Source organism: Prunus avium, chromosome 4 (assembly GCF_965620075.1).
Source record: "Prunus avium chromosome 4, drPruAviu1.hap1.1, whole genome shotgun sequence".
In the NCBI taxonomy this organism is placed as follows: domain Eukaryota; kingdom Viridiplantae; phylum Streptophyta; class Magnoliopsida; order Rosales; family Rosaceae; genus Prunus; species Prunus avium.
Genome location: NC_142287.1, coordinates 28,730,679 through 28,752,357, shown reverse-complemented (window position 1 = coordinate 28,752,357; position 21,679 = coordinate 28,730,679). Strand labels below are relative to the sequence as shown.

General features: G+C 36.2%; 2 protein-coding genes across 2 annotated transcripts; both read left to right on the top strand.

Annotated features, from left to right (window-relative positions):
- Positions 1-1,704: 1,704 nt before the first annotated feature.
- Positions 1,705-4,251, top strand: LOC110759239 (uncharacterized protein At4g26485-like). Its single transcript, XM_088252545.1, has 4 exons — positions 1,705-2,226; positions 2,534-2,732; positions 2,964-3,293; positions 3,908-4,251. The coding sequence occupies exons 1-4, from the start codon at positions 2,073-2,075 to the stop codon at positions 4,200-4,202; spliced, it is 978 nt and encodes a 325-aa protein (XP_088108671.1). The 5' UTR covers positions 1,705-2,072; the 3' UTR covers positions 4,203-4,251.
- Positions 4,252-7,598: 3,347 nt separating this feature from the next.
- LOC148295177 (uncharacterized protein At4g26485-like) lies at positions 7,599-9,227 on the top strand. Its single transcript, XM_088251742.1, has 3 exons — positions 7,599-8,011; positions 8,457-8,667; positions 8,867-9,227. Exons 1-3 carry the CDS (start codon positions 7,858-7,860, stop codon positions 9,189-9,191), a joined length of 690 nt encoding a protein of 229 aa, XP_088107868.1. The 5' UTR covers positions 7,599-7,857; the 3' UTR covers positions 9,192-9,227.
- The last annotated feature ends 12,452 nt before the right edge of the window (positions 9,228-21,679 follow it).

Genomic DNA, 21,679 nt, shown 5'->3' with positions numbered 1-21,679 from the left:
AAGTATAAAGAAAAAGAACTAATATAAAAGTGAAGTAAAAAGAAATTAATGTAGAGTAAGGGTAGAATAGGAAAGATAATGAATAAAATTAATTAAAAAGTATTAAAAAGCAAAAGGGAGTGTAAGTGTAGAAAAGAGGAGTGGGGAAATCATATCCCAAGAAATATGGTCGTCCATCACAAATCTTTGTGAATTGCAACCATCCATTCCAAAGCAAATGGAGAGAGCCAACACTAAAGCAAGATATGGGGCCCACGTGGTGTAGGCGACTACCCTTTAGTCGCATGAGATATGGCGAGTCTTCTTCCCCTTTCCTGTCTTGTTGGTTGCTCTTTTTCTTTTTTCTTTTTTCTTTTTTTTTAATGAGCAAAAGTTTAGGGCAGGGAGAGGCTACCCCCACACCCAAGGCCAGGGCAAACTCTAGACCTTTTTGGATTATAGAGGAATTTACAGATTACCCACCAAACATAGAATTGTTGGCAATGAGACTCAAATACTAGTGGGGCGACACACAGTGCAAGGACCTTACCAACTGAACCAATCTCTTACTTTTTTTTCATCTCCGACTGTGAATGTAAACCTACAGCCATATACATACCACTACTGCAACATTTTCCCGCGACAAAGGGTGTAACTTTGATATACACCCCCTTTTACATATGATCATTGTGAATGCTCTTAGATGCTTCATGTTGAATTACAGTCCTTAACTCTATCTAACAATATCTTCAAGGAACAAGGCAAATGATTTTTTTTTCTTTTCTTTTTTGATGGTTTATTTTGCACTTTATCTCTAACTTTTTTCTTAAAAAGTTTTGCCGGAAAAACTTGTCCCAGCGAAATTTCATCCGGAAATACTTGGGATGAGGCAAATGCCTAGAAGAAAACACTTAATTGATGTCACTAATTGGAAAAGTAGGCGGCGCAACCTATTTTGCTTTTAAATTTTCGAAAAGGCAAAGTTGCCTCAAGCGTTTGGTTCACGGGAAAGGAGGTTTGGGTATGAGAAATCAATTGCTTTCCCATATTTAATAAGTCCAGGCATGGGAAATAGTTGCCTGACGCGTAGGAAAATAGGGGGTAAAATGTAACCCTCCTCCCCCATTGGATTTCATTTTCCCTTCCCATAGGAAAATTGGGAATACGAGCCAGCATTAAATGCACATTTTTCATGATCATTTGTACTCATTAACAATTTAGAATTACAATATAGCATTAAATGCATTCTTTTATTATTTGATTTTATATGAGTATAATTGCACAATTAAACAAACTTTGGTTTACACTCATACACAAACTAAACATGGGAAAGGAAATAAAGTGATATTTCCCAGTTACTTTCACAACATGATCAAACATGAGAAAGGAATATTCCATTTCCCCCCTTTAGGAAATGACATGAGAAATGACCAAACGGTAGCTAAGGGTTTTGACAAGGTAAATTTGCCTTCTGTGTTGGGGATACAAATTGATTCCACACACAACATACATTTACGTGGTTGTCCCCTTGAAGGGTTTCCACCGAATGAAGTAGGAGATTGAACATGATTTGCAAGAGTTACATCTTTAACTAAATAAAAAGTAAGGCTGCCTAAAAGTAAAGTATAACTTAAAATAAAAGTAAAGTAGAAAGATAAAGACATTTACTTCAAGGTTCTCAATGAAAATAAGGGCAGCATGAACACAAACCCGAAGCAATCAATCTGACCAGATTTTTCAATACAAACAATGCACTCTTGACTTCTTTTAGTTTTCCAAATCAAAATTCAAAATGCAAATCAGTTTTTGCAAAACCAACAACTACTACATCATTGTATGAAACGAGCAGATTCCTTTCATGCACTATCTCTGTCAACTTTTGTTTTTCCTTCACGTTCAAAAGTACATCCTTTTTTTTGGTTGAATTATCGTTTTATATAGCTTTAAAATACCTAACTTTAAGTAGAGATGATGTTTTAATTTGTAAGCATTCGACGAATATTAATACCAACTCAAACTGTTTTAAGTCCCACAAGACAAAAAAAAAGAAGGAATTCTGGGAAAGTTGAAGAAGAAGAGAGAATCATATCAGAATGGAACTGTTTAGCTTTGAGAAAAAGATTAAGCATTACAGCAGCTATCAGAAGATACTCTTAGCCGGAGAAGGAGACTTCTCTTTTTCTGTTTGCTTAGCCAGAGCTTTTGGATTGGCTGTCAACATGGTTGCGACTTCTCTTGACTCCAGAGGTAATTTTAGATCACCATTGACTTGTGTCAACGTCCAAGTACTTCAATTTTGACTCTTTATTTCTGCCCATTTCCTTGGTTTTCAAGCAACCCAGTTCGAAATTTAAATAAAAACAACCAACTAACTCCTAAATTTGGTTACTTTTTCTGTCTGCAATTTAACTCTGTGTCTGGTTTTAGAATTTACATTTTGGTAATGACCCAAAGGAAATAATAGATAGAGGGGACCAAAGATGTTGTCTTTCAAAAAGAAAAAAAAACCTGGAAGGTTGCTTATTGAATCCTTTGCATTGCATGCTAATTGTAGAGTCTTTGATGCTGAATTATTCAAAAGCTATGAGCAATGTGAAGGAGTTACAGGCCAGGGGATGCAAAGTATTGCATGAGGTGGATGTCCACAGCATGAGCCAACACCCTTTCTTGATTAGGGTACGCTTTGATCGCATAATCTATAATTTTCCTCACGCCGGTTTCTTTTCTTCTGAACGCAACAGGTTACAAATTTGGTAAGTTCAAACAAACCCATATATCCAGCCCTTTTTTAAGAATCATGGTATATGCTCTATGGTATTTTGTGTTCATAATGTATTTATTTTAGGTGAAAGGGTTTAGGATTTATATTAGAAGGGTAATTAAATGAAGAATGGAAACAATGTAGTTTTGAGCATAAGCAGAACACTAGCACAAAAATGTAAACAGAGGATTGTGAATTCTAAATGAAATTCATGCATTTCCAGGTTTCATCAGGATTTGGTCAGGGGATTCCTCAAGAATGCATGCGAAATGCTGACTGCGATAGGAGAAATTCATGTGACACACAAGACAACATTTCCTTTCAATGAATGGAAAATAGTGGAGTTAGCAAAAGAGATTGGGTTATATCTGGTTGATGAAGAACAGTTCTCACTATTGGATTATCCAGGTTATGAAAATAAGAGAGGAGCTGGGATGTGTGATGAAACTTTTCATGTTGGAATGTGTAGCACATTCAAATTTGCCAAGCTGTTGTACAGTTCTACCACTTCATGGTCTGGATGTTCTGGAATTAATGGTCCTCAAATGCAACGGTAAACCCCATCATATAAATTTTGTTTTCTTCTATTTCAATTTGTTGAAATCTGGCAGGGACGAATACCTTGGTAGCGTGGGTACATAGGCAAGACTCCTAGCCTAAGTCAAATTTTGGCATAGTGGATGTTACTCGGATATGCCAAAATATACAACTACTATTGAATATAGCAAGGCTTTATAGTTCAAGGGGTAGAGCACTTGAATTTTCTCCTGTGCTTTTGCTTAACTTGTTGAAAGAAAGTAAGCACATAAGAAATTTTCAAGATGCAGTTTGATCAGGGGATGCAAAATATTCCATGGCGTAGATGTGCATACCATGCACTATCACCCTCTCCTTATCAAGATGCAGTTTGATCGAATAATATTTAATTTCCCTCACTTTGATCACTCGACCGGTAAGTTCAAGCAAAATCATGTACGTACGTTTTCTTATCGATCATGATCACATCTAAAAGTGGCAACCGAGCTAATCGGGTCATGCTGACCTATTTAAATTGAGCTCACTACTCATGCTTCATACCCGTTCAGCCTAGCCCAAATAGCATGTACTCTAGACTCATCTTCTAAGTCCATTAGATTAAAATCATGCATTTTTTTAAAAAAATTTCAGGTTGCATCAGAATTTGGTGATGGGATACTTGAAGAGTTCCAGTGAGATGCACAGGGCTTCATATCCTTTCAGTGACTGGGAAATGGAGAAGTTAACAAAAGAGGTTGGCTTGGTTTTGGTTAAAGAAGAAGAGTTCTCACCATGGGACTGTTCATGTGCTGCTTCCAGTTTCCACCATGGTACTTTGAGCATTAGTTTATGGTCAGCTGACATAGTAGATATGGCTTGCACTTATTTAGAGAGCTTGGAAAGGAAGAAGCCAAAGCATGGCCACAAGAATTTGAGACCTCCATAAGATTTGAAGATTTCCAAGATCACAACCTTACTACCTTTGTTAGAGCATCTAAGGGAAATGTCAAATGTAAAATATTGAAATACTTACAAAATAGGTATATATATTTGAAATTTGATATCTTACATGGCAATTAACATATATTGCACTTTTTCATTCCACCGGGCTAATATTGTGTCTTTTGTATTTAATAAAATAAGCAATAGTAACTTAAGAAAGAGAAATATAAAGATAGTGGGTATACGCCTTTGGTTAATGTGTTTCAAAATAACATCTCATAAAGGTTGATCTGAAATATTACTTTAATATTTTTTGGGTTAATCGTTTTATTAGTCCCTAAACTTAGACCCGATTTGCATTTGAGTTCCTCAATTTTCAAAATGGTTCCCGTGGTCCTTTAACTTCAGTTTCGTTAGGACAAATGGTCATGCCGTCAATTTTGTTAACTTTTCTGTTAAATGCAGGAGAAAAATGGTATTTTTGTATCAAAATTGATTAAAATATGACTAAAAAATTAAAATTAAACTCTCTCTCTCTCCCCCTCTATCCCGATTTCTACTCCCCCAAACTTGATTTTTCTTCTTTTTTTTTTGTTGGTTTTTTATTTGATTTTCTTTTATTGTTATTTTAAAGATATGATTTTTTATTCCTTTTTTTTGTTTTAATATAAAAATACAATTTTGCCCCTGCATTTAACATAAAAAGTTAACAAAATTGACGGCATGACCATTTGTCCTAATGAAAGTGACGTTAAAGGACCACAAGAACTATTTTGGAAATTGAGGGACTCAAATACAAATCGGGTCTAAGTTTAGGTACTAATAAAACGATTAACCCTAATATTTTTTTAACATTGGGCTCCATTATAATTTTCCCTCTTTTAAAGTTTTATCCAGGAGCCCCATTTTCTTTTAAAATTTTAATAAAATAATATAATATTTGACATTTTAGATGGATTAAAAATTTTTACAAAGTGCCAAATTCCAATTCAAGCCATCAAATTCAAATTTAACATCTTTCATTTGACAAATTTTGTTGACACTTTGTAGACTATTATTTGTTACTTCAGAGGTTTGAACACTCTACAAACTTCATTCTTTTATTAATCTCTTTAATTATATATACAGTGAGCTTCAGTTGAGGGATCCTTCAAATAAACTTATTTGAGGGACACCCTTGTAGAGCCCACCATACATTGTATTTCATTAATCCAAACCATTATTTTGTAGATATTCATTTGAAGATCATCTCTGCTAAAAATACTGGAATCCTATATCATTTGACCACTCAATTAAATTAAGGTATTGATTTCCACTCCATTTTTATCCACTTACACTCCTTTTTTTATTTTTATTTTAAAATTGTATGTTCTCACTCCTCTTTTGTTCACTTACACTCCCTTTTATCTTATAGTAAAAAGTATTAAAAAAAAACAAAAGGGAGTGTAGGTGGAAAAAAGGGGAGTGGGAAAATCACCATCCTTAAATTATTGACATTTTAGTATTTTCTTGAAGCACCATGTTCATTGATTTTGTAGGACACAATTAGATGTCTAAATGGTTTCCGATTTGTCTAATTTTTTATAAGAATGATATATGAATGAAGACCTAAAAATAGATGGTTTGGATCATTGGAAAAAAAAAATTTGGGTACCCTAAATGGCGTCCCTCAAATAAAATTATTTGATTATTTGAAAGATCCCTCAATAGAAAGGGACTGATATATATATATATATATATATATACAAGGCACTACAACTTGCACGCACATTTCAGTTCGGTTTATAAAATGTAAGGCTGCTCCTTGTGACTGAAAGCTTCCAGGGGAAGGAGGCTAAGAAGCACAAGCTTCTAAAAGAAAGCATTGTAATTGTTTTGATGATGACAAATTGGTTCTTATTTATCTAATGTATTTCAAGCATTATAAATATGTATTCTCAAAACATTACAAAAAAAATAAAGCTTTTTTAGGAGCGGTCCTGAACTTTATACTCACGTGAGCTTTAGTTCCTCAACTTTCAAATTGGCTTCCATAGTTTCTCAACTTAACTTTCATTTGTAACAAAAGTTCTGGAGTAACTTCTGTTACTTTTTTTTGGTCAAAATGAGGGGCAATTTGTTGGGAAAACACCGATTTCCCCCTCGTTACAGCATTACCCTATGGAAGAAATAAATAAATAAACCAACAAGCTCAAGATGACAAAGAGTAAATGCATGAGAGAACACAACAAGAATTTACCAGGCTCGACAAATAATCCTGCCTACATCCCCAGACAGTATTGTCAGTTCTCCACTATGAGAATAGTAACAGTACAAAATACATATTGAGTTAACGTCTTTTGTTGCGGCGTTTGTTGGTGTTCTCTTTGGGAGAGGTTCGTGTTTCTACCCATGCGTGCTGGTCTTGTGCCAGTCTCGGTTACCTCAGGTCGTCCTGGCTTTGTGTCAGGATTATGTACTTGGGTGATTTGTTGGGTGATGCATTGGGGTGGTGCCATAGAAGACAATTTCAATGTACCCCTGTATCCTGTATGATTCCTGTAGTGGTTTTTGTATGGGCTACGTATCGTAGGACCTTTGTGCTCTTTTGTATGGGCTACGTATTGTAGTGCCTTTGTGCTCTTGTATTCTGTTCTATCAATCAACTTCCATCGTTTGGCGAAAAAAAAAAAAAAAAAAACCCAATATAACACTCAAGAATTTTATACCCAAATCCGAGTCCCTTGTACACCCACTCACAATATTTCCCAAAACTCACTGTCACTCCCCAAATGATATATCCTCCCTTGAACCTTTTGATGAACCCAGCTAACTCCCAGCTGAAACATCCTCCAGGAGTTTATAGACTGCTTGCTTGCATCTCACAAGCAACCCACTCAACCTCTCTGCCGTGCTCTCTCTGGTGCCTTTTCTTGGTGCGGCTCAAGCACACCCGCACATCTCTCTATCTCATGACTTTGGTGCACCTCTGCACACACCTCTTCACAAACTCACCCATGCCTTTGATACATCACATGTAAAAGAAAAACAATCCCAACCATGATGATGGTGGATCCCACATAAATCATTATGTCTCCATAACGATTTCTCATTTGCATAAAACAAGAGGTGCTGATTTTTCTCTCAAAAAATCATCCCACGTGCAAGCCAAAGAAACCGGCCGCATGCCCAAGGAAGCCACAATGATGGCCGGTCAAAAAGCTCCCCTGTCATTGCACCATGCATTGTCTCCCACCAATGGGATCATCATTCAAGACAAAAAAATATTCCTCCACTAAGGAGGGAACCCAAGGCACCGAAAGCAGGTGCAGCTCCCCTATTTTTGTCTTCCTTTACAACCACCAATTATTGATCATGCATGCATATCCCATATATGCATCCATGTGCTTTGAAAGGTGAAAAATAACAGGCGCACATCTTGACTCCACTAAGGAGGGATTTCCAACACAATTTTCCCTTAATACCAAACTTTCAAAGTTGTTTTAATTTGATATGCTTTTCAAATCAAAAGGCCGAGGCCTAAGACGGGAGTGTAAGCGTTCGACGAGTATTAATACCTACTCAAAAAAGTTCATACTCTTTGAAGTCCCAAAAGAGAAAAATAATTGCAAGTCAAGGAATTCTGAGAAAGTTGAAGAAGAAGAGAGAACCAAATCACAATGGAAGTGTATAGCGTTGAGAGAAAGATTAAGTATTACAGTAGCTATCAGAAGATACTCTTAGTGGGAGAAGGAGACTTCTCTTTTGCTGTATGCTTAGCGAGAGCTTTTGGATTGGCTATCAACATGGTTGCGACTTCTCTCGACTCCAGAGGTAACTTTTGAATCACCATTGAGTTGTGTCAACGTCCAAGTACGTCCACATTTACTCATTATTTATGCCCAATTCCTTGGTTTTCAAGCAACCCCGTTTGAAATTTGAATAAAAACAACCAACTGGTTTTGTATTTGGTCCTAAAGTTTACATTTTGGCAATGACCCAAAGGAAATAATAGATAGAGGGGACCAAAAGATGTTTTCTTTCAAATAGAAAAGCCTAGAAGGTTCCTGATTGAAATAGTTTGCATGCTGATTGTAGAGTCTTTGATGGTGAAATGATAGATAGAGAGTTTCTGAATTCTGATTGAAATCCTTTGCATCCTAATTGTAGGGTCATTAATGGTTAAGTAATGGAAAAAGGGGCCCAAAGATGCAATCTTTTATTTTATTTTTTAAAAATTAGACGGTTCCTTATTGAATCCTTTGCATGCTAATTGTAGAGTCTTTGATGCTGAAGTATTCAGAAGCTATGAGCAATGTGGAGGAATTAGAGGCCAGGGGATGCATAATATTGCATGAGGTGGATGTCCACAGCATGAGCCGACACCCTTTGTTGATCAGCGTACGCTTTGATCGCATAATCTATAATTTTCCTCACGCCGGTTACTTGCATGGTCCCTTTTCTTCTGAACACAACAGGTTTCAAATTTGGTAAGAACTTAAAACAAATCCATATATGCATCCCCTTTAAAGATCATGGTATATGCTCTATGGTATTTTGTGTTCATAATGTGTTCCTTATTGAAGAACTGAAACAATGTAGTTTTGAGCATAACCAGAACACTGCAAAAAAAAAAAAAAATTGTAAACAGAGGATTTTGAATTCTAAATGAAATTCATGCATTTTCAGGTTTCATCAGGATTTGATAAGGGGATTCCTCCAGAATGCACGCGAAATGCTGACCGCGATAGGAGAAATTCATGTGACACACAAGACAACATTTCCTTTCAGTGAATGGAAAATAGTGGAGTTAGCACAAGAGGTTGGGTTATATCTGATTCATGAAGAACAGTTCTCACTATGGGATTATCCAGGTTATGAAAATAAGAGAGGATCTGGGATGTGTGATCAAACTTTTCCTGTGGGAATGTGTAGCACCTTCAAATTTGCCAAGCTGTTGTGCCATTCTACCACTTTTGGTTTCCACCTTGGCATTACTACTTCGGGTACATGATCTGGATATTCTGGAATTAATGGTCCTCACATGCAACGGTACAGTCATTCTAAATCTGCTTCTCATCTAGCCCAAGTAACTGGTTATCTGTTCTGTGTTTGAAGCTTTGCTATTCACTTCTGTAACCCTTTCATTGCGTTCCTGTATGCCGATACTTTTCTTTCAACCCAAACAATAAGTCCTAGATTCCAAACATTAAGTCCCAGGTGAGGCATGAACGGATGCGTCATGAGCGGAGAGAGAGAGAACCCTTCAGTCTTTTGGAACCCTTGAACCCTGTTATAGAATTATTAGCTTTTCTTCTTACCCTTTGTAAGAAAACCAGTAATCCTTGTTCAAATGAGTCGCCGTTTTAGAACAAACTCTTGCAACAGTAGCAGTTCTAGAGCCAGTATTAGTAAACTCCTAGAAATAGTAAATGAAGAACAAATTGAATATGAAACTAATAATGAAGTTGATTATAAAGACTGGAATATCCCCAGAGTCCCTAGTACAGAAATATAGAAGAAGAAATGGTCACTTTCTGCCTTCAAAAGTACAACCCATGTAAAAACAGTCGAACAAGTCTATGCCTTAAGTAAAGAACACGAAACATGTCAATTACTTAACCTTGAGTCAATAAAGAAACATAAGAGTGATGGAAACAATTTCCTTCATATCGGCCTAGTTCAAGTAGCAGTAAAACCCCTTACCAGATTAGGATTAAATGCCTCTATTTTACTTTGCCTACGTGATGGAAGATTTACCAATTTTAGCGATAATACTCTAGGAATCATGGAGTCAAGTCTGTTTAATGGTTCAATTCATTTTGACTGTTACCCAGACTTCACAGTAAGCCTTAGTGATCCCCACATATTAAAATTTTGACATTAAATATTAAAACTTCGGGGTATAAAGTCTTACCAGGTACTCAACCTCTAGCCCTAGTTTATAGAATTTATTATAAAGTCACTAGAACTAGTATGAATTTCCAAGCCCTTAATAAAAGCCCAAAAGATCAAACCTTGCTTATCCAAAGTAGTAAGGCCGATGTTAACATAAGAGTCCCTCACGCAATTAAGTGGTCAGAAGTAACTCTACCCCTAGATTGGACTTTAGCAACAGAAAGTCAACCAACTCCTATTCAACATAATTTGAATAATATGGATTATATTCAACAATATTTAGACGTTACAGTAAAAATTAATTTTGGAAATCAGCCTCCTAAGTCCTCAGTACAGATACAACAACTCCCAACACCCAATCAATCCTTTAAGCACAATCCTGCTAGACATTCCTTCACAGCTTCCTCCTCTACTTTAGAGAGAGATTTAGAATTAGAAAAAACCCTAATTGACTTAAAGTTAGAATCACTTAGGAAAAGCTCTCAAGTTAGACACCCATGTTACAATAAAAAAACCAGTAGAAGAAAATGAAGGACCAAACTCTCCTACGCAAACAGATTTCGAAGCCGAAGCCATCCCAGTGGATAATCAATTAAGAACCCTTAATAAGAAATTTAAAATACATTGGAAAACTCTTGATAAACATCTCGAGTCAGAAGAAAATATTGAAAGATGCAATAAATATAGAACAGCTAGCCTACCCAAGTAAAGAACAAAGACAGCAAATTTTCAATGAATGGAAAACCTACATGTTGCAAACTAAGTCAGAAATATATTTTCTTGATTTTGTTGAAAATATTTATCAGCAGAAAAAGGAAATAAAAACCTTAACCCAAGAAAGGTGGAAAAAGGAAGACAACACAAAAGTCAGCCAGTCATCCACCAGTAGAAACAATAATTATTAATCACAAAACATCCAAGCTCCTTGCTAGTGCTTTCAAACTCCCTGAGCAAACTGATAAGAAAATAATTGAGCAAAACAATTATACAAATCAAAGTCTAATAGTTTTAGGAAAACAATTAGATAAGTTAGAAACAAAATTTGATAAGATACTCACTCAAGAAATAAATCGTAAGTCTAAGAAAGAAAAGCCACTAGTCAAATTCCAAGACATAAAACCAAGTCTAACGCTTAAGACAAACCCCACTGTGAAGAAAATAGAAAAAATGCTTGAACAATTAGTGCCAGTCAAAGAAGAACCCCCAAAAACAGAGTCATCCTCTACTCTTAAGGTCATTCAAGCAAACCCTTCAGAAACAGAGTCTTCCCCTGAAACTGATACTGATTCAAGTTATATATCAAAATTAGAAGACGCCTTTAACAATTTAAAACTTAGTAGACTACGAAATAAAATAAATCCCACTAGTTTAACAAAAAATTGGTATCCCAAACCAACTCCCCCAGACATCCAGTTCGAAGAAAGAAACTTTCAAAGTTAATTCTCAGTCTCCTCTGATAAACTTTATGAATGGAATATCGACGGCCTGTCTGAACAAGAAATTATGAATAAATTGCAACATATGTCTATGGTCGCCAATAGTTATATCACTAATCACACCCTTAGACATTCTGAAATAGTGCCCCTCCTAGAAACAGGATTCACCAGAACTTTACGTTCTTGGTGGGATAAACACCTTACAGAAGATTCAAAATGACAAATCACACATGCAGTAAAACTAAACGAAGAAGGTTCCCTATATTTGATGAAAATGTCAACATGGGAATTGAAGATGGAGTCAGTACCTTATTATACACAACAATTGAACATTTCATAGGTACACCTAGTAACACTACAGCCAGAATTCATGATCATCTTAGCAATCTTAGATCCCCTAAGCTAAGTGATTTCAGATGGTACAAAAATGTCTTTATCTCCAGAGTCATGCTAAGAGATGACAGTAAATCAACCATTTTGGAAAGAAAAATTCATTAATGGTCTTCCCAATCTTTTCGCGCATAAAATACGAACAGTCTCAAGTAATGATCAAGGCCACATCGATTTTGATTGTAACATCCCGGTCCGAAAAAGAAATAAAATAATTAAATTAAGAGGAAATAAATTGGAATGAGAAAATAAATTGAAATAAACAATAAAAATAAAAGGATTTGCACTAATTAAGGGTTTTGAAGATAATAAATATTTACGTAATTTTAAAAAAGGGGCAAAAAGGTCATTTTAAGTTCGGGAAGGAATTTGGGACTTCCGGTTATACCGTTGCGTAGAGCACGTCGAAACGAGTCTGTAGACATGTACCGGGCTCCAATCCGAGTTATAACGAGAGAGATACGAGCAAATTTCAAGTAGGGGAAAAATTGTAATTTTGGAAAATGGTATTAAAATTAAAGTTAAAGTTAAAGTTAACATCTGAAGATGAAGCAAAATTTATTAAAATCCTTGAGTTAAATGATTCCGAGTTAGTTCACATATCCACAAGTAATTCAAATAATTATAGTTCATATAATTCACAGTCTAGTTCACCTACAGTTCAGTTAGGATGTAAAGATAAATGTTGTAATGTTTTAAGCAAATCAATCCGTGTCCTCACCAAACAAGAAGAACAAGAAGAGTTACTAATCGAATTAATCAGTAAAGTTCAGGATCCCGAGTTAAAATCTGAACATCTTAGAAAACTTAGGAAAGTTATAAGTCAAGAAAAGTCTAGTTCTCCAACGCCTCCCAAGATAAGTCTAAACGCCACCCTAGAAAGGTTTAGTAAAAAGAAAGAAGTCACCCTTCAGGATCTCCAGTTAGAAGTCAAGATAGTTAAAAAAGAAATTTTAGAGTTAAAACAAATAAGTCAAAAGTTACAAACAGAGAATTACGAAATTACACAAGATTTAGTTAAACTACTAGAGTCTACATCAGAGTCTAGTAACCCCTTTGGAAAATCCAGTTCTGAGTCAGAACCTGAGTCATCAAATAAAGAAGACAGTCTATTAGGGAGTTACAATAGTTAATCCTACTAATGATAGGAAATGGTTAGTTGTCAGTTACATTGTTATTAGGCCATAACTCCATATTTATGTTTATGATAATGGCTTGCTGTAGATCATTCTCTACAGATATATATATATTGTATAATGATCATATGAATAATATAAGGGAAAATCAGTTTCTACATGGTATCAGAGCTAATGGCTAACGCCGATTAGCGATCCTCTAGTTGCCAACATTGAGAGTCGTTGGCGCTCCTCACCTGTAAGAGTGTTTGTTTCTGTACGGTCATTTTTCCTCTCCTCTTCTCAAAGATGAATATTGTTGTTTTTTTTTTTCCTCTCCTCCACAGCTTAGTGCCTCTTCCACTCCTCAGATACCTAGTCCCACTCCTCATCCATGTCCGTCTCTTAACATGATGGTCAAATCTCTGTTCTCCCTTAGAGAACATACATCTCTATCGTTGTTTCCCTCTTTCTCTTGAAATCTCTCTCCACTTCTTTGTCTCCGTCATGCCGTCTCTCTTCCCTCTGCAAGCCTTGTCAACGCTTGCTGAACTTTATCCTAGTCTACGATTGTGGTTTCTCTCTCTCATGTTTTTTGGATGGTTTCTCTATCGTGGTTTCCATATCATTCACCTAGCCGTCTCTCTTTCCTCCGGGAGCCTCGTCAACGCTCGCTGAGCCTTCTTTGTTGTGCTACACTGCCGCTATTCCCTTTGCACAACCCTTGTTTCTTCCTCTGTGTTGCCGACTTGGTATCGACCACTCAAGCCCTATCACTGTGTTGCCGACTTGGTATCTCTGTGTTGCTACTTTGGTATCGGCCTCTCACGCTCTATCTCTGCTCAACTGGTGTTCTCCTCCCCTCTTAAACCAAATCTCTTTCTTTGATTTTACTGTTGGTCTCTGTCTTTCGTTGTTCTTTTGCGCTGCCTTTCTTCTTCTCTGTTACTGGTATTGTCTTCTTATCTTTATAATTCTTTTATATTACTGGGGTATTCTCTTCTCTTCTTTTCAATTGTGTTTTTTCTCTCCCTGTCATGGGTTGTCTCTGACATCTTGAGTTTCCTTCCTTCCATGAGCCCATGCCCTCCTTCACATCTTGTGTTCTCTCTCCCTCTCTTGACTACTTTCTCCTTTTGATGGGTGTTCACTTTTCTCCTCTTTTTCTCTCCTTTTTCCATCTTTATTTTGAAAGGATTTTCTCTCTAGTGTTTTGCCCACAGTCTCTTTTCATTTCTCTGTCTCACTTGGTTTCCTTCTTTATTTCTTATTATTGTTTTTTGGGTCAATAATCCCTCTTAATTTTAATCTCTACGGGCCTTTTTGCTCTTGATCTTTTCTTTATTACTTCTCTGTTTCCACATGGTTTTCTTCCTCATACCTTATTTTATTGTTTCTATGGTGCTTTTTCAAACTTACCCATGCTCTCTTTTTCTTTTCTTTGTGTCCCAAGTTGGTTTCACCTTCTATTCTCTACTGTTGTGCCGCACCCTCTCTTAACCCCATTATTCCCTTCAAATATTCCTTCTGCTCTCTCTGCACGCATCCATTTCTGCTTACCATGTGATGAATTTTCTTTTAGGAAAATGCTAGGGAGACCAACTTGAGAGACCAACTTGGGATACCAACTCTCTAATAGAGTGTGGGACCCATTGTATTGGTGGGCTCCACCTCTATTAGAGAGTTGGTACACAAGTTGGTCTCCCTAGCATGACCCTTTCTTTTATTTCTACTTCCTCTCTTGGTGTAACTTTTTTTATTTTATTTTGGGCAGCTTTTATTTTTCTACATGGCTACTTCTTTTCTCGCTTACCACATGCTCTTTATCTTACTTAGAGGTAGGTAGAGTATAGGTGCCTAAAGTTGTTTCCTAGGTCCATTTGACTTGTATGTCAGCCCGTCATTTTATTCCTTCCTTCCATGAGCCCATGCGCTCCTTCACTTCCTGCCTTTCAATGGGCGTTATGTTTACTTTGTTTCTCTCATGCTACTATTGCAACTCTGGAGATTGGAGTTCTTCTTTTTGGTTCCCCTTACTGGACTACTACAACCGACTGCTGCCGCCATATCCATTACTATGTAGTTTCTTCATTCAAATCTTGCTATGATGTGTGCGCTCGATTTGTGGGGGAATATTAGGGAGTTACAATAGTTAATCCTACTAATGATAGGAAATGGTTAGTTGTCAGTTACATTGTTATTAGGCCATAACTCCATATTTATGTTTATGATAATGGCTTGCTGTAGATCATTCTCTACAGATATATATATATTGTATAATGATCATATGAATAATATAAGGGAAAATCAGTTTCTACACAGTCATTAATTTAATTAAACAAATTAATTTTAGAAAATGGTATTCCTGAGTTAGTATTTTCATTAATGAATTTGAGTTAAACACAGTTGCTTTATTTGATTCAGGAGCCGATTTGAATTGTATACATGAAGGTTTAGTTCCAACCCAGTATTACAAAAAGTCAAAAGAAGTTCTAGGAACAGCGTCCGGCAAAGCCCTCAAATTAAAATATGAGTTACCCAAAGCCCACGTATGCCAAAATAAAATATGCTTTAAGATGTCCTTCGTCCTGATCCAGAATATCACGGATGAAGTAATTTTAGGTTTACCCTTTATATCATTACTTTACCCTTTCCAGGTAGAATATGATGGAGTTACGTCAAGTCACCTTAGAGAAAGAGTTAAATTTGAATTCTTAACCAAACCAGAGTTACACAGTCTTAAGTTACTCCACAGTCTGGCACCGAAAGCAGCATGTTGTTTCCTTACCTTATGTTAAGTCATTTAGTGAAAAGAATATTCCTACCAAAGCCCGTCCAATTCAAATGAGTCAAGAGTTAATGGAATTATGTAAACAGGAAGTCATCGAATTAGTCCAAAAAGGAATAGTTAGAAAAAGTAAATCACCCTGGTCTTGTCCAGCTTTTTATCTTCAGAAAAATGCCGAGTTAGAAAGCGGAGCCCCTCGCCTAGTTATCAATTATAAGCCCCTTAATTCAGTTTTAGAATGAATTAGGTACCCAATTCCTAATAAAAGAGATTTAGTTAACAGGTTAGAAAAAGCAGTTATCTTCAGTAAATTTGATATGAAAAGTGGGTTTTGGCAAATTCAAATTAAAGAGTCAGATAGATACAAAACTACATTCGTAACCCCTTTCGGTCACTACGAATGGAATGTCATGCCCTTTGGATTAAAAAATGCGCCACGTGAATTCCAGAATATAATGAATGAAATTTTTAACCAATACAGTCAATTTTTCAAAGTCTATATAGATGATGTTCTTATTTTTTCTGAGTCAATTGAGCAGCACTGGAAGCACTTACACAAATTCTTGCAGATGGTTAAATCCAATGGTTTAGTAATCTCAGCCAAGAAGATCAAGTTATTCCAAGTTAACGTCAGGTTTCTAGGTTTTAACATCAGTCAATCCCAAATAATCCCAATCAATCGAGTTATTCAATTTGTAGATAAATTTCCTGATCAAATCCTAGAGAAGAGTCAACTTCAGAGATTTTTAGGATCTTTGAATTCTGTTTCTGATTTCTATCAAAATCTAAGAAAGTTATGTAAGCCCCTGTTTGATCGTCTCCAAAGCAATCCTCCTGCCTGGACTCTGAGTCATATAGAAATAGTTAAACAAATCAAAGTTCATGTCAAGCCACTTCCATGCCATGGTATTCCTTCAGTTAATTCTTTTAAAATTGTTGAGACTGATGCTTCTGAGTCAGGCTATGGTGGTATTCTAAAGCAAAGAGTTAACCTTGAGTCTCCTGAGCAAATTGTCCGTTTTCATTTCGGAGTTTGGAGTCAATCTCAAATTAATTATAGTACTATTAAAAAAGAAATTTTATCTATTGTATTATGCATTAGTAAATTTCAAGATGATTTATTGAATCAAAATTTTTTAGTTAGAGTTGATTGCAAGTCAGCAAAACATGTTTTAGAAAAAGATGTTAAAAATGTTGCTAGTAAATAGATTTTTGCATGATGGCAAGCCATTCTAAGTAGTTTTTATTTTGAGTTAGAATATTTGAGAGGAAGTGAAAACAATATTCCTGATTTTCTTACAAGAGAGTTCCTGCAGGACAAACAAGCAGAATCATATCCAACAAAGAAAAAGACAAGCAGAAAATGCAGTATGGTCAACCAAGTCAACCGAGTCAACCCAGAATCCTCCCCAATTCAATGAGCCTAGTTAAACAAGAGTCAAGCTCCCAAGTTGTGCCCTTCCCAGGTTATTCTCCAATACCAGTTAACAATAGGTTTAATCCCTTGAGTCAACCCTCTTTGCGCCCAAATTATCAGTCAGCTTTAGTTTCCAATTATGATCCCTTCATAGTTAATCCTCCTGCTTCAGTTCCTACTCAGAGTCAAAATCCAGTTAATTTTAAGAAGTCTCCCTATGCCTCCAGAAGCCACTGCACCCTTTTTGTAGTTGAGTCAATCTATGAACAGCTCTGTGACCCAGTTAAGATTGCCAAGAAATTCTTCCCTCCTAATCTTCATTATTTTCCAAGTCACCCATCAAAGTCAATCAAGTTTTACAGAGAGATTCTCTATGAAACCCAGTCAATTGATATTAGGCCAATCAAAGACAAAGAAACAGATGCCACCCTTTTTCATTCCCTCTACATACGCCAAATTCTTATGCCTCAAGTTTGGAGCCGAAATCCTTATGATCAGTTACCTCTCCAGTCAGGTCTTACCTACAACTATGGTGATTATATCGATGCCAGGTATACAATCTTCTTCCACCAGCATCCTGATTTTAGTCACTCATGGTTTATTAATTTTGATGCCAAGTTTAATAGTCAATTTCCTTTCTGGTTTCTCCAATGGTGGAATATCCATGGCCCCGTTTGGGAAATCATTCCAGTTAATCTCCAACGGTCAATTAATTATTTTGGTCAAAAGCACAAGTTACAAAAGTCAGAAAAGTTTTTCCCTACGCTCCTCCATTTTGTCGCCAAATACAAAGTCCCCTGGATTATGAAATGGAATTATCAAGTTAATTGGGATACCAGAGTTTTATATCGACATTTTGCAATAAAATGGTGGGATAAGTTCGGTGTCGACAGAATCATTTACCAAGTCAATACAGAATTTTAGCCCCTACAAGCGCCAATCAATCCAATTAAAGCTGCTTCCCCTAGCAGTTCCAATGCCTCCCTCCAAGGAAAATCTAAAAAAGAGTTAAAAGAGTTAGCAAAGCAAATCCTTGGCCAAGTTACACAGATGAAAAATGAAGACAGTGATGATGCCAGTCCAAAGTCCGAGTCTTCTTCCAGTCAAAAGCCAAGCCAGCCTTTCAGTCAAAAGCCGAAGCCTAGGTGGTCCGACTACCCCGACAGTCAAGACCCCTATGATTTAAATGAAGACTAAGCCTTTCAGCAAAGTAGCTGAAAGCAAAGATGCCCTTGAGTTAAAGTTTTTCACAAAGCAAAGATGCCCTTGATGCCCTCGAGTTAAAGTTTTTTACCCAAGTTAAAGCAGAAAGTAAATTCAAAAGTTATTTTGTCTTCTTTTGTTTGCCAAGTCTTTAAGTAGAAGCCCCGAGTCATTTGTAAGCTTCAAGCTTGATAGTAAGCATTGTAATTTCTTTCAGTTTTCAAAGTTCTCTCAGAGTTTAACCATTTTGAGCCTACATGTAAACCTTTTCTTTCATTTTACCAATTATATTTCCTCGCCTTAGCCCGAAAAACAAATATTTACCTTTCTAAGGAACTCATGAGCTCTAATTCGGATGTGTTTTTCATGCTAAGTTTGGGAAGGGATATTACATAAAGAAAAAAAAAGAAAAAAAAGAAGAAGAGAAATTCACACAATTGGTGAAAGAAAAGAAAAAAAAAAGAAGAGAAATTCACACAATTGGTGAAAGAAAAGAAAAAAAAAAAAGTTGTGATTAAGTGGTGGTTGATTGAAAATTCATTTTTGGGCCTTCAAAATAAATTGGTGTTTGGAAAGGAGTGTGAATCAATGTAAATGAAGGTATAAGGAGTTTTGATCATGTAAAAGAAAAAATCTAATCGTGATGATTCGAAGTCTTGTAAACAATTTTATTTTATGCTCTTACATTGTGAGTTCCTTGGACTTTGTATTATCCATACCTTTCATTTCTCACTCACCTTACACCCTTGGCCCCATTACAACCTATCTTAAAGACCTAAATTGATCTTAAATGTCATGTGGTTGAATTGCATGCATTTTCTTACTTTTAAGTGTTTGGCATCCTTCTTGAGATCATATTAATGCATGTTCTTCATCTTCCTATTTTTGAGTTATGTCCCTTATGATTTAACTCTAATCTCATGTTTATAATTGAGTGTTGCATTGTAGCCCTCTTCTGAGTGATTCATTTGTGAGAGGACAACTTTGGTGAGATTTGAAGTTGCATTTGTGCTTGGTATGATTTTTGAAATTGTGTGAAAACTAAGATTGGGGAATTTGTTGCATTTGGCTATCACACTACTACACTTTGAGCGTGTTGTGTTTTGAACTTTGCCACCTTGTAAATATTGTCTAAAAACTGAGCTTTTATTTTTGAGTCATGTGCATGAGTCATTTCTCTTCATAAAATGTTCGGAAAGATTGTTTTGAGTTTTTAATTATTTCTGTTTTTATGTTTCTTTTATTTTGCTTTTTATTTTTATTTTTTTTTTGTTTTGTTTTTGTAATTATTTTTTGTTTTTGTGTTTCTTTTATTTTGCTTAAGGACTAACAAATCTAATAAGTTTTCTAACCACCTTGTTTTGTAGAGTTAGTAAAACGTTTGTGGGTATCGTTTCTGTTAAACCCTCAGGAGACACAACTCCTCCTACTAGGGATGCCTAGAGGTTTAAAGGCTTGTTGCATTTGCTCAATGCAATCGAGTTACCTGCGGAAGTGGTTTAGTTAACTTCTTATTTTGTTTCTAACTTTGTTTTGTGTTGTTTTGCTCGAGGACTAGCAAAATCTAGGTTTGGGGGTATTTGATCGGTTCATAATTGTATATCATTTTGTACTCTTCTAGCTTATGATTTGGTTATGTTTTTGAGTTAAACTTGTGCTTTTAATCCTTTTTGTGTTTATCTTTCAGTTAATTGACATTTAGGTAACAATGATGACTTTGGATAGGAAATGATGCAATCCATGCATGTTAAGGCTTGATTTGGGTGAATGGAACAAGGGCTTAAAGACAAACACATTTTGGCTACAACCCCTTTCCAGCCCAATTTCGTAGGTCAACTTCTTGGCCTTGGATCAGCATGCTATGGGGCTCGAATGAGGTGAAGATCTTCATGAAACTTGTTCCAATGGGTGTCTACTACAACATATCCAAATTTCAGCCCAATTGGACATTTGTGGAGTGCTCAGCCCGTCCAACACCCAACCTTGCTCAGCAGGATTTGCAGCTGCCAGCTTTGAGCCTTATCTCCTCCTTTAAGCCATGTGCCTCACCCATGCTGCAACTGACTTTGGATCCAACATAATGAGTGAATTGGGGAGGCATTCCAGCTATGAAATTCTAAAGGAGCAAGTTGGTACATGCTGGAGTTATTATAGAGAAAGCATGTGCATGCATGTAAAGCAAAGAAATAAAATGAAGTCAATTCCAGTCTCTGTTCGGCTGCCAACTTGCAAGGCCCAAAACGCACACTTCTACTGCTCCGATGGGAATACTTTCTTCATAGAAGTTGTTCCAATGGGTGTCTAGTATAACATATCCAAATTTGAGCACCATTGGATACGTTTTGAAACCTCTGGTCTTCCTACACCAAGACTGGTTCAGAAAACTCGTTTTTCAGCAACCAAAAGGCAACCACATGGGTTGGCAGCAAAGGCAGCCACAACTGATCACCTTTGAACCCATGTGAAGATGCTTGAGGTGTAGCAAAAGAAGTATGGGATGAGATTGATTCCAACCACATTAACATAGACAAGATGAAGTGTGAGTTATGGGTTGTATTAAAAGAGGAATGGTGGTGTTGGATTTCATCATGTTGTTCCTCCCTCTTAGCCCTATAAATAGAGAAGCCTTCAAGCTTCAAAACACACCCCAAGGGGGGGAGCTCTCAAACACTTCTCTAGAGCTCCCTTCCCTTCTCTCCCTCAAATTCTCTTAGTTTCCTTTCAAGTTGTCAATTGTTGTAACAAAATGAGTTTACTAAATTTTCCTTCAAGTTTTCTTAGTTCTACTTTACTTTTATTTGTAATGTACATTCTTTCTTAAGTATTCAAGTTTAATTAGTTTCCAAGTTTCAATTATGGTTTTTGTTCTTATTCATTATGCTTATAAGTTAATATGTTAGTTTGAATGATTGATCACCATTTAGGCTTGCATGTTAGCTATCTTGGTTTGAATTAAGAGTAGACACCATGCTTTAATTCGAATTGAACTATGAATAGGAAGAGTATGTATGGACATTCGACAACAGGGATTAGATACATGCTTGGTTGTTTAAATTGTTCTTCTATGCTTAATGGGTTCCTAATGCTTAATTTTAGGTTAGACAACAAATGATCAAATTAGGGAATTAGGAACACAAGGTTTTGACCAAACACCATGGCTTAATCATACTTTAGCTAGAATCAATCCGTTAATCTAATTGAACTTGGGAACTTATCTACTTGAGTTATTTTCTTTTCTTTCTTTCTTGTTTTATT

Bases quoted from the DNA above. Each gene is read 5' to 3' on its own strand.
- LOC110759239 (XM_088252545.1), top strand. From the start codon at position 2,073: ATGGAACTGTTTAGCTTTGAGAAAAAGATTAAGCATTACAGCAGCTAT. The intron at 2,227-2,533 runs GTAATTTTAGAT...TGCTAATTGTAG, and splicing joins GACTTCTCTTGACTCCAGAG to AGTCTTTGATGCTGAATTAT. The intron at 2,733-2,963 runs GTAAGTTCAAAC...ATGCATTTCCAG, and splicing joins CGCAACAGGTTACAAATTTG to GTTTCATCAGGATTTGGTCA.
- LOC148295177 (XM_088251742.1), top strand. From the start codon at position 7,858: ATGGAAGTGTATAGCGTTGAGAGAAAGATTAAGTATTACAGTAGCTAT. The intron at 8,012-8,456 runs GTAACTTTTGAA...TGCTAATTGTAG, and splicing joins GACTTCTCTCGACTCCAGAG to AGTCTTTGATGCTGAAGTAT. The intron at 8,668-8,866 runs GTAAGAACTTAA...ATGCATTTTCAG, and splicing joins CACAACAGGTTTCAAATTTG to GTTTCATCAGGATTTGATAA.